The 12,019-nt window shown below is 41.9% G+C and overlaps 1 protein-coding gene across 5 annotated transcripts in view; it reads right to left on the bottom strand.

Annotated features, from left to right (window-relative positions):
* HIPK2 (homeodomain interacting protein kinase 2) overlaps positions 1 to 12,019 on the bottom strand; it is a 187,450-nt gene that overhangs the window by 123,081 nt on the left and 52,350 nt on the right. For 3 of the 5 annotated variants that reach the window (XM_036863331.1, XM_036863334.1, XM_036863335.1), the window contains exon 1: positions 376 to 857. The exons of 1 other annotated variant lie outside the window; for it this stretch is intronic. In XM_036863331.1, the coding sequence (XP_036719226.1) occupies positions 376 to 460 (85 nt within the window). In that variant the 5' untranslated portion in view covers positions 461 to 857. Of the gene's footprint in view, positions 1 to 375; positions 858 to 12,019 lie in introns of those variants that run through there. One more of the 5 variants, XM_036863330.1, reaches the window with a different exon arrangement.

The raw sequence follows: 12,019 nt of genomic DNA, 5'->3' as shown, positions 1-12,019 counted from the left end.
CCACAATTTAGATAACCTCAGAAATCTGTGAGACCATAACTCTGGAATGGCTGTACAATTTATAATTATGGTGATAGTGGAAACAAACAGAAATTCATAAAAATGAATTAAGGAAAAGTAACAAGGTGATGAGGAAGGATAAGTCCTTACAGGTAAAAGCAGAAACACTGCCCATCTTCTAAACTGCAGCTGAGAAACATTTCCTATAAAAGCATAAGGAAAGTGGGGTTTCTATCAAGCACCGTTGGTGTTTAGCGATCCCAGTGTTCGTGTCTCTCTGACCCCCTAGCATTACCTAGGGTGGTTATTTAACATTTTCCTTTTCTCCTCGTCACCCACCACCCTAGTCCACCCTCTCTCTCAGCAACAACCCACCTTCCACTTTGTCCAGAAGCCTGAGGCCAGCAGCCTTGCTGTCCATCTTTATTCGCTTCATTTCAAAACACTCCTGAATTTGCATCCATCCTCCATCCTCTCTTCCATCTTTCTGGTCTCAGAGGAAGAGGTGACTCTCTTTTCCAACACTAAAAGTTCCCCCTATTCTCACGATTCAGCCTCTCTCATTTTCTCTTGAATGCTATGCTCCCGCCGCTGTCCACTCTGATGGCTTTCAATTTCTCCCTGTTAATTGGATCCAAGTCCTTAGTAGGTACTTAATAAAGTTTTGCCAAAAGAATCAGTGACAATCTTTCTCTTCTGCCTTCACATGTGCACATGGAAACTCCCAACTTGGAAGGTAAGAGGAGTAACAGCCGTATTCTTCCTTTTTGATACTTTCTTTCTTCTCACTTGTAATCAATGGTTTATGCTCCTTTTTCTTCAAGGCTCACTCCTTAATCCACCTCCCCCCACACATACACACACTACAGGACTCTGTTCTTAAAGGTAAACGACTTCCTAATTGCCTAATCCAATGGCCTTTTTTCAGCCTCTAATCTCTTTGACCTCTTGGCAACTGACCAATCTGATACTGCTGACCACGACTTCCTTCTTGATGCTCTTATCTGTGCTGTGTGAATCTGTAACCTCCCTATCCCGCATCTGACTGCACATTGTGTACTGGCTGGTTCCTCTTCCTCTTCCTCCTTTAAAATGTGGGCGTCTCCAATGTTTGGACTCTGTTCTCTCTGGATCGAAGCTGTCACCTCTATGCAGGCGACCCCGACACGTTCATCACAGGCCAAGTGCTCCCTCGTGCCTTCCAGTGACGTATTTCTGCCTCCTGCTACAAAATCAAGGATGATCTTCCAAAGGTGAACTCCTTACCTTTTCCTAAAAATCTAGCCATTTCACCCTCCATGATAATGTCCCCATGGCTGTTCATAAAATATTCTTCTAGTCACTTGGTTCCAAACCTTTGAGGATTCTTCTTTGCCTCCATGGACAAGAAGATTTGGAGTCTCATTTCTCTGTCCTTCAAAATGTCTCTTGTAACCATCTCTTTGTTTCTGTTCTTGCTGCCACTTCCAGAGTTAAAGCATTTATCACTCTCCGGTAGACAAAAGCAAGCACAGACATCTGGTCTACCTGAGCACTCTTTCTTCCTCTAATTTGCCCATATTCAGCCACCAGATTATCTTCCTAGAACATTTCTAAGACATTTCACGTCTCTGTCCAGAAACTTTCAATGATTCCTTAGTGTCTAGAAGATAAATTTGAGGACTCTTAACACCTTCACATTTTGATTTCAACTGCTTTGTTGGCTTCACCTCCAACTATTAACCTTCCTGAACCCTCAATTTTAATTAAGCTGTTCTACTCACTGTTTCTAGAATGTCTCTTACAGTTCCTACTTCCATGCTCTTACACAATTCCCCCATCCGACATGCCTTCACCTCTTCTTTCAGCTTATCCAAAGATAAGACAATTCAGATGCCTCCTCTTCCCAGACAACTCCAACCTATACTGATATTCCCAACTCTCCATTCCTAAGGCACATACCATGTGCACTGCCCATTTGCCCACAAACTGCATTTCTGCCTTGCAGAATCCCTTGTCTTGAATTGAATTACTTATCTTTTGTGCTATATAACTTTTTATATGTTTAAGTCATGTTTCCATAACCAGGCTATATTCGGAAGGCACGAGCTACAGGTTATACTTCTTTTTTTCCCCCTAGCATTAAGCCGGGTTTGTTACATATGGGAGGCACTCAGTTGATGGAATAAAGCACTCTAACTGATCAGGCTTCGAGGAGAGCTTAGTTTTCTAGCTATAGAGCAATTACCAGTCACAAGTACCTACGGAACCTGGCCTCACTCTGGAGAATAAAGAAAAACCTGCCAATACTTTTCCACCCAAACTAAGGCAGAGTCCAGGCAGCTCCTGTCCTGGGGTCAGCAGTCATTTTCAGTCTATACTTCATCCTGGATGTGCTCTCACTTCCCAGGGGCAACCTCAACCTGTCTAACACCCAACACCTGCTCTGAACCCTACCTTGACCCTGATCCCATAGATCTGACAGAAGCTTCCTTTCTTGTTTGGTTCCTGAACTCCAATATCTACTTGTGTAATATGACTATACTTCTGTAGACAGCCTTCTGCCTGACAAGACTATTTTGGCTTGCTCATTCAGAATTCACACTTTACCTGTTTCTTCCTACGGTACTTTTTGTTCAAGTCAATCTCTCCTTAATTCTATAACAACACAGAAAATAGCTTTTCTATATTTATCAGTATTAAATAACCAAATTGTTCTAGATATTTTATACAATGTAGAAATGACCAATCCTTCAGCTTTTCGTAAAGTATCCACTGAAGAGGCAAAGCAATAAGCATTTCCTTTATTCTTTGGTATCGAGCTTGCCCCTTACTGCTCCATCCTCAGTGCTTTGTGGCAGGAGGACGGGGAGGGGGGCAGAGAGGGGTCAGAGGTGGCAGAAGAAATATGCTGATGTTACATAAAAGAGATGTAGCTCTATTCTCTGTTTTCACTGTTTCAGAAAAATCTTGGTGGAAAGGCCAGGGTGTAGCAGTGGAATTTTACAGAGGGGAAGAGAATGGCTTATGACTTATTTGCTACTGGGATGACAGCCAAGGGTCATAAAACTGTGGAAACTGTCACTGGGTACCTCTGGTGACAGATTCGCGGGATCAGAGAGGAGACCTGCATGGCTAGGGACACCCTTTGCCGCACCGCCTGCTGCAGACTCTGGCCTGGCCTGGTGTGGCCACTGCTGCTGCTTTATAAGGTCAGCAGCCACTATTCTAAGAACTAGATTAGCAATTCCCGATACAGCCTTATTTCCCCCTCCAGCTTGACTGAGATATAACACATATAAAATCGTGGCAGTTCAACGTGTACAACGTGATGGTTTGATATGAATATATGGTGCAAAACGATGATCATAATAAGGTTAGTTACCACCTCCATCACCTAATTACCTTTTGTGTGTGTGTGTGGTGAGAACATTTAAGATCTACTCTCTTAGCAGCTTTCAAGTACATAATACCCCGTTGTTGACTACAGTCACAGGCTGTACGTTACATCCCAGAACTTATTTATCTTAGAGCTGGAAGTTTGCCATTACAGTCTTATTACCTTTATTCTGTAGCAGAGGCCATTTTGCTCTGCGAAGCAAACTGCTCAAAGAAAATATAGGTCAAGAAAGTCTTCAATAATAATAATAATAGCAATTATTGTTATTACTACTACTACTGTTACTTATTTTTAAATCTCTAAACTATCTTATAAGTGATAAACCGTTGCTGATAGTTGCGTAGCTTAGTCGTAAAACAATCCTACAGGAATGACCAAACTTATTGCCAAACATTTCTCCTTGAGAGTATTTTTCTGGAACAAGTCCTCCTGATTCGTGGAGATCCCAGTGAGCCCAGCCCACACCCTTTGCATTCTATTTATTCAGATCCCCAAGGCTGGGGCCGAGGAAGGCAAGGACCTTTATGTTTTCCACTCTAGAGAGAGCTGTCTCCTCTCACTTCTTTCTGTGTTGACCTTTGTGCTCTTCAAGGCCTGCTGCCCTCCTCATCTGTCAATTTTCTTCTCAGAAAAGGCAGGGGGTTTAATGGGCATTTTCAGTTTGATCCTATGGAACCATTTCAATCACTTTTTAAGTCATCTCTGCCCTTCCTATTTGGTTCTTGGAAGAGAAAGTGAATTTTTCTCCACCTTCCTTGGGAGACTGGGAGGCTATTACCATATGGGTGTGAGGGCGGGTTTTGAGCCCATGGGGAGTGAGGCACCAGGGAAATCACTGTAGGATAAATCTGCAAAACTCACACCTGCTCCCTAGAGGGGGCCACGAGACCCAGACCATTCCACAAAAGCCCTAGTAGCCTCCCAAAATAACTCCTGACATGACTGCCGCATTGTCACTCATGTGAAAGCACAGTGACTCACTACAATTTAGAACTAAACTTTCTAAAAGGCACATCACTGTTACCATCTGTCTCATAAGAAGGTCAAAATTATAAACACTGTGTATTAGATATTCATCAGGGCCTTGAATGTTTTTTAATGTTACTGATACAAGTTTATGCAGATGTTATAAAAGTGACCAGGAAAAAGCATTTAAAAACTAATTTATTAAAATTTAGGTCAACTTGTACTACACAACTGTATGTAATATGTCCTTCCTTGCATATGGCAAATGAAATACAGCTCCTATAAAATGGGCACTAAAATACATCCTATAGTTGGCAGAATTAAACTCCATTATTTGTAAGAAGTCATTTCTTATTACCACAAAGATGAAAGACTGCTTCTTTCATGCCCCAAACAAATCCAGGTCCCAGCTACCTAGGGTGCATTTCTGACACTGCTAAAGGCAGTGAAAGCACTGGGCCCTCTTTTAGTCATTTTATTCACATGCTCATTTTGCATTTTTAAAAAGATATGCAAGAAAGTCTGCATTTCAAAATACTATTTTTAAAACATTTGCCTTCTACTCTTTATTAGAGATGCCATTTATGTCCATAAAATGCTATCACACTTGAATTCAAACCCTATTACTCAGGAGTCTCATGATTCTCCAGATATTAAAATCTTGAGCACCCAGTAAGTACCAGGCTCTGGGCAGGATGTTTTACGAACAGGGTAAACGTACATCTGACGTTGGGACAGTCCGGAATCACCCTTGTTATTCCAAACGAATTAGTAAGAGCACCCTGCCCACTTTCATTCTTACGAGGGTCCTAGTTTGAAAACTAGGAAGTCAAGTGATGGGTTAAGGCTCCTATAATTAAGTGGAAAAACCAGACCTTGACCCCAGAAGTTCAAATCTGGGTAATTCTATGTGCCACTTTGTCTTAATAGTTTAAAGAGAAATTTATTTTTCTAGGGTTAAGAATAATATTTTCCACCTTAAAAAAAAGGATAGTTAAAAATCTTCCTGATCTTCCTGAGCTCTTAAGTCACAAGAATTTTTAAAAGGTCATTTGTTAAAGGATTGGCTCATTTAGTTCATTTTTTTCCACGTATTTGCCTAGTTTCTTCATAATTTTATATTTCACAATTAGATGAACTGAAAAGTTGCTTCACATCTGAGTACATTTCCTTTCCATTTCACCACCCCAAAATTATCTACTGGAAGATCTGCCGAAACTACAGGAATGAGTGAGGGTTCAACTATGATTAAAAAAATAATTAAGCTGAATTCAATTTCACTGTACCCTATCAAAGCTCGAGAGAAGGAACTATAAGGGAAACAGTGGCACCATTTTTATCAGTATGTAAAGTTTAATTTTGGTGTTGCAGATCACCACTCAGAATCCAGTTATATTATTAAAGAGAACAGAATCATGAACACCTTAGTTTGGGAATTCCCTGGCAGTCCAGTGGTTAGGGCTCCATGCTTCCATTACTGTGGGCATGGCTTCCATCCCTGGCCGGGGAACTAAGATCCTGGCAAGCTGCATGGTATGACCAAAAAAAAAAAAAGGAACACCTTAGTTTAGGCGGTGCCAACTTCCCCACTTCCTATAGTCCTTTGGCCACACACTTCTACCAAATAGTAAGTATTTGATAGAAGCTACAGATCTTTCTTTTTTTTGTAATCCACAACTCAAAGGACGGATTAATTCCCATACTCAGCTGACTGCTGTATCTCTCTTACATATCACATTATGCACATAAGGTATAATAAAATTATAGAATATTTCAAAAAATATATGAATGTTAGAAATACGCATCTGAATGGACATTAAAAATGCCTAAAAAGGGTTAATCTGTATAATCATTGATTACCATAATTTGATGCCTCAGGGGGTTGAAAATAGAAAAAATTTCTTCATTGATATATGTAACAATATTCATAAAATTTTAATGACAGTAATCCTGCTTGTCAAGTTTATACTTCACAAGGAGTACAAAGATAATTTCAGTTTAGCCCATTTCTAAATACTACATTTCCAAAACAGTGTATATTAAATGTCTATGGGGCTTGTATATCATTTTCCATCAAAGTCTATTTATCTGCTAGTGGTGTAATGTTAAATGTGTAGTATATTCCACCAGAGCACAGTTTAGGATCAACCACGAGCTCTACAGAATTCTTTATCAATAATGACAATCACAATACTACTGATTCCATTAAGGGCGCTCTATATAAAAAGACTGGAGTTGGGGACAAAAGGAAGCACAAGACATCTAAGACATCGGCACTGCGCTAAAGGAGCTTAAAATCTCATGGGGGTGCCAAGTTCAGTGCAGAGTAAAAAGGACAACTGGCAATTCTGGGCAACGTAAGCAACTTGCCAAAGTAAATGCAACAGGAGTTCAGAGGCAGGAATCACTATGGGCTGTGGTTAGGCAAGGGTTTACAGGGGAGGTAAGACTTGAGCTGCGACTAAAAAGATGTTATATCTTTTGAAGGGCATAAGGACAGTGTTCCAGCTCCTGCTCACTGGGTGTTGGGGGCTTGCAGCCAGCACTGTGGTCTCTGCCCTCAGGAAGCTGAAGCTTTGTTTGGAGACAACAACTTAGGAGCATTTAATACATTAACAAATGCTCACCCCCAACGTAACTACCAGTCTACACTGTGTGCACCAACAGCCTACTTATCCAGAATTGTCCTCTTCTGATAATTTCAATCTTCTAGAAGTAATTTTTAAATCCTGAAAAGGCTGGTGTGAAGCCCTACCACTAAAGCCACTCACTTTATACTGACTGTCATCTAACACTCGATTAACAAGTCGTAGAGGGACTGTCGTTACTGGGTTTGCTCTCTGTGTCAGACTCCAGGTGCGCACACCCCACAACCGTAAGGTCAGGTGCATTTCCCATTTTACAGATGGGTAAGTGGAGTGCAGGGACATGACACAGTTTGTCATCTCCCTGTCAAGCTCACTTTGCTACTACCAGCAGGGCTGGGATTTGAACTAAGGTCTGCCTGACTACCAAATCTGTGCTGTTAACCCTTCTTCTTCATGCTTTAGGGTCTCGGAGTTAAAGCACCAAATAAGGAGACAGGTACCATAACAGCCAAGGCAAAATGAAAGCTGGTGTGTGAGAGGAGACTGATCTAAAGTATGGGGCACACCGACTGCACGCCACCTGGTAAAACAATGGACCCCACGACAGCACTCCCAAGTCACCTGCATTTCTCTATCCTCTGGTTATGATGACATTTGGGAAATACAATCCCTCAAAACTGTTCAAATAAAATAAATTTACCTCCTGAAAGAGGTAAACTTCACTCCTCTGATGTACAGTGGCACAGTGGACAGAGCACCGGTCTTGGGTGAGCTGACCTGGGCTGTCCTAGCAGTCCAGGGGGGAGGTAATGAGGACCTGGACTAAGGAACTGCCTGAGAAAACAGAAAGGAAGCAGCAGAAACATAAGACTGTGCAGAGAAAAGAGGCAAGACGCACTGACAGACGGGACGCAAGGGCAAAGGCGAGGGAGCAATCGAATATGTCTGGGGGCCTGAAAGGAGCGGGGTTCCACAGACGGTGACATGGAAGATGGGAGGTGGTCTTAAAGCGTTGTTTCTCTTGGGGGATGGGATAATGGAATGGGTTTTGAACAAGATGAATTACAAGCACTGACAAGAGATCCAAGTTGAAACCTTCACTGTTCAGCTATTCATACTGAAACTCTGAGGCAGGGAAGTGCTTAATTTACCAAAGTTACAGTGTCAGGAGCCGCTGGTCATTGACAATCAAGCATCTAGTTCCCATTTGCTGAGTTGAATCCTCAATGAAGATAAACCACTTGGAAAAGACAATGGAAATCAATAAGATGGGCTAAGCTTGCACGGGATGAATTGGAGCGGGGAGAGGGCAAGGTGACCCTGAACCAGTCCATGCATAAGACCAAGGACAAAGGGGTGGAGTCAAAAATATGGCTAAACAAAGATCAGTAGGACAGAGTGACAAAAATATGGAAAGGGAAAAAGACTGAAATCAAAGGATCACATCCCAAAGAGACTGGGAAAGGAACGGTGTTGCTCAAGATGAGAGCCGAGTGAGCTGGAAGAGCTCGATTTTTTAAAAATTAATTAATTTATTTATTAACTTATTAACATTTATTTTTGGCTGCGTTGGGTCTTCGTTGCTGCACGCATGCTTTCCCTAGTCATGGCGAGCGGGGGTTACTCTTCGTTGTGCTGCACGGGCTTCTCATTGCGGTGGCTTCTCTTGTTGCGGAGCACGGGCTCTAGGCGCGCGGGCTCAGTAGTTGTGGCGCATGGGCTTAGCTGCTCTGCAGCACGTGGGATCTTCCTGGACCAGGGCTCAAACCCGTGTCCCCTGCACTGGCAGGCGGATTCTTAACCACTGCGCCACCAGGGAAGTCCCAAGGAAGAGCTCGATTTTGGAGAGATTTCATTGTAGGCATTACTAACAACAGAGAGGAGACGATGTTCTATATGTACCAATAGAAAAACCAGGATGGGAGAATGGGCGAGGGGTCGTTGACCTGAGGGCTGTCAACAACACCTAGATGAAAATGGAATCCATGTGGGTAAAGCTGTTTCCCAGGAGAAATGGTGTAGAAAGTAGAGCAGATGGCAAATAAAGTAATCCTTGGGGGCACAGACATTGTCAAACAGTATGAGGAGGACAGTATGAGTCACAGTGAAGAAATCAAGGATAAAACGATGAAAAAAAAACCCCACAAAAACAATTAAGGGATTGATCCAGGAGAATGAAAACAGAGAAAGCGCTACTGGGCCTGGCTAGGAATAAGCCACCAGCCCTCTTTTCCCACAGGGTCAGGAGGAGAGGAAGAAGGGGCACTCCCCTGGGAAGAGAACCAAGTGCACCATGTCATGCCCCCTGCTTTCCCAAGAAATATGATTCTCTTAAGGACTTTCAAAATCTTTTACGTCATCTTCCTTGAATCTGCAAATTCTACCATAAGCTGTGTTTCTCCAATTGAGAAAACATCCTTTTCCTACCATTTGCAAATTCTCCACATACCCATCTACCTACTGGCTCATTATTTGTCCAAATCAGCCCTTATCCATGTTCAGACTTACTTTCTCTTTCTGAAAGTCGCTAACTTCACCTATAACAGAGTCAAACCTCTCTCAAATTCCCCTTCCTGTGACTCTTGCCTCATTGCCTGGGACTAAGCCATAAATCACTATGGATGTGCCAGCCTTTCACTGCAGTGGGTAAGTACATGTAGCCTATAAATTGATTATCTAGAGGCCATGTTACCAAGTGTTCATAAGCAATCTGAAAATTACCAATCCAAGATAATTCTGGTGAAAAAAAGAAAGATACCGAAAAAACAAACATGCTTTTCAGTTTCTTTCTCCAGGAAACTGGAGAATCAATGAAAGGAAAACAAGTGTATAAAAAAAAAAAACTCAAAAACTCTGTTTTCAAGCAATAATTGCATTAATTAAGAACATTAATTATTTAAAAAAAAATACTTCTCAACATAGGTGTATGTACTTGCTAGGATGGCCATAACACAGCACCACAGATTGGGGGGCTTATACAACAGAAATTTGTTGTCTTGCAGTTCTGGAGGCTGGAAGTCCAAAATCAGGGTGTTGGCAGGATTGGTTCCTTCTGAGGACCCTGAGGGAAGGATCTGCTCCAGGCCTCTCCATGGTTTACAGGGGGCTGTCTTCCCTTTGTGCATGTCTCTAGGTTCACATTTCCCCCTTTTAAGGACACCAATCATATAGGATTAGGGCCCACCCTAATAATCTGTAACTTGACTACCTCTGTAAAGACCCTTCCTCAAATAAGGTCACATTCTGAGATAATGGAGTTAAGAGTTAAACATGTGTTTTTACAGGCGAGGTGGTTAGGGAGACAATTCAACCCTTAACGGAAGGTTTAAGGAAACCAAATGCATTTTACTAACGCATAACTTTCTCAGGATATATTGTCATATTTTAAAAGAACTCTCTCTGTTTTTCCCTCCTTGGAGATAAAACATTCCATGTTGTAATTTCCCTATATCTTGCCTCAATGGACCCAGGAGGGGATTTCAATTAGTCAAATATTATACAAGCAAAAGCAAAGTGATTATTTCAAATTAAATTCTGCATAAGTTTATGTTACTTATGCAGTGCTTCCGGAAAAGGCCATGCAGGAATGTCTCTGCAATGTATATCGAGGAATAATTGTAGTCATTCTGGTATAAAAGAGAATTGAAAGTCACATATTAATAACACCAAAATGGGAAAGTAAACTAAGTTTCTAGCTCAGATTCTGAGTGCTCCAAACATTTCTGAAGGAGACATGAGTACACTCAAGAGGCAAATCAGTTGAGGGCTGGGCGAGGATGAGGAACTTTCCTTCTTCAGGGCCACTCTCGCCTTAACAGAGCCTTGGATCGGTCTTTTCTCAGACACACTCTACTTCCCTTCTGCTACCCATGTTGTCCTTTTAGTCCAAAGGTGGTAGAGGCTTACATTTTTAAACTTTGCATCTTCTTTCCAACTGAGGATCTCAAGAAGATAACATTTAAACACACCTGGTGGGATGAAAAAGGTAACACACCCACAAACCGTAAAAACAAAATCAGCTATACTTCTGGGTTTAACCCAGAATTTCATTTAAATACACATTTTTCAAAGATCTAGCAGGCTGCTCACATTGTCCCTGAAATGTTCTAAATGAGGCAGTTAAAGTCTCAGCAGCATTAATTTTCAGGTGTTTGAGTCACAACAAATCTTTACAAAAGCACTGTGTCCCCGGATCTTTCAGCCACTTGCTATCACTGGCCGACCAATCCCCGTCCATTCAATATTGTTTCCAAAGCATACTGACTACCTCAAGAAAGCAGTGAGCTGGAGCGGGGGCAGGTACTGAGGGGTTAGCTACGTGTCTGGCGATGCTAGGGTAAGCCTCAGATTGAATTTTTCTACCCTTCAGAAATGGTTTATAAGGTCCAAATCAAGACTAAAAATCTGGTAGGCTTGTTTTCTCTTTTAGGCAAAAAAGAAGTAGTTATTCTTAAATTCCTCTTACCAAATTATGTGTTTTATTTAACCTTACCCATCCCATGCCCAGCCCACAACTAATTTGTCTTGTGAATTTAATTAGCTTCTCCTTCAGCAATGTTTGGCGCACTCAGAATCGGAACTGAAAACCTACTTTACTCTTTTCCATTTTGTTGTTCTTATTACCGTGCCACTGTCAACTTTCTTTTACACCAACAAATTATGTAAATCTATTACTCTGTTACTCTGGATAAATTCTATTAAGAAGTGACCCCTCAAGAGGTATGCTGGAGTCCTAACCCCTAGTACCTGTGAATGTGACTTTATTTGGAAATAGAACCTTTGTGTCATCAAGTTAAGATGAGGCCGTAGTGTGAGTTCTAATCCAGTATGACTGGCGTCCTTATAAGAAAAGGAGAAAGGACACAGACACACAGAGAGAATGCCTCATCAGGACAGAGGCAGAGCCTGGAGTGATGTAGCTGCAAAAGCCAAGGAACGCTGAGGATGGCTGGGGGTCACCAGAAGCTAGGAAGAGGCGAGGAAGGGCTCTGCCTTGAGTCTCAGCCGGAGCATGGCCCTGCTGACACTTTGGTTTCAGACTTACAGGCTCCAGAACTGAGAGAATAAATATCTGTTGTTTTAGGTC

The sequence above is a fragment of the Balaenoptera musculus genome, chromosome 9, assembly GCF_009873245.2.
Source record: "Balaenoptera musculus isolate JJ_BM4_2016_0621 chromosome 9, mBalMus1.pri.v3, whole genome shotgun sequence".
Taxonomy (NCBI): domain Eukaryota; kingdom Metazoa; phylum Chordata; class Mammalia; order Artiodactyla; family Balaenopteridae; genus Balaenoptera; species Balaenoptera musculus.
This window is presented reverse-complemented; position numbering and strand designations above follow the sequence as displayed.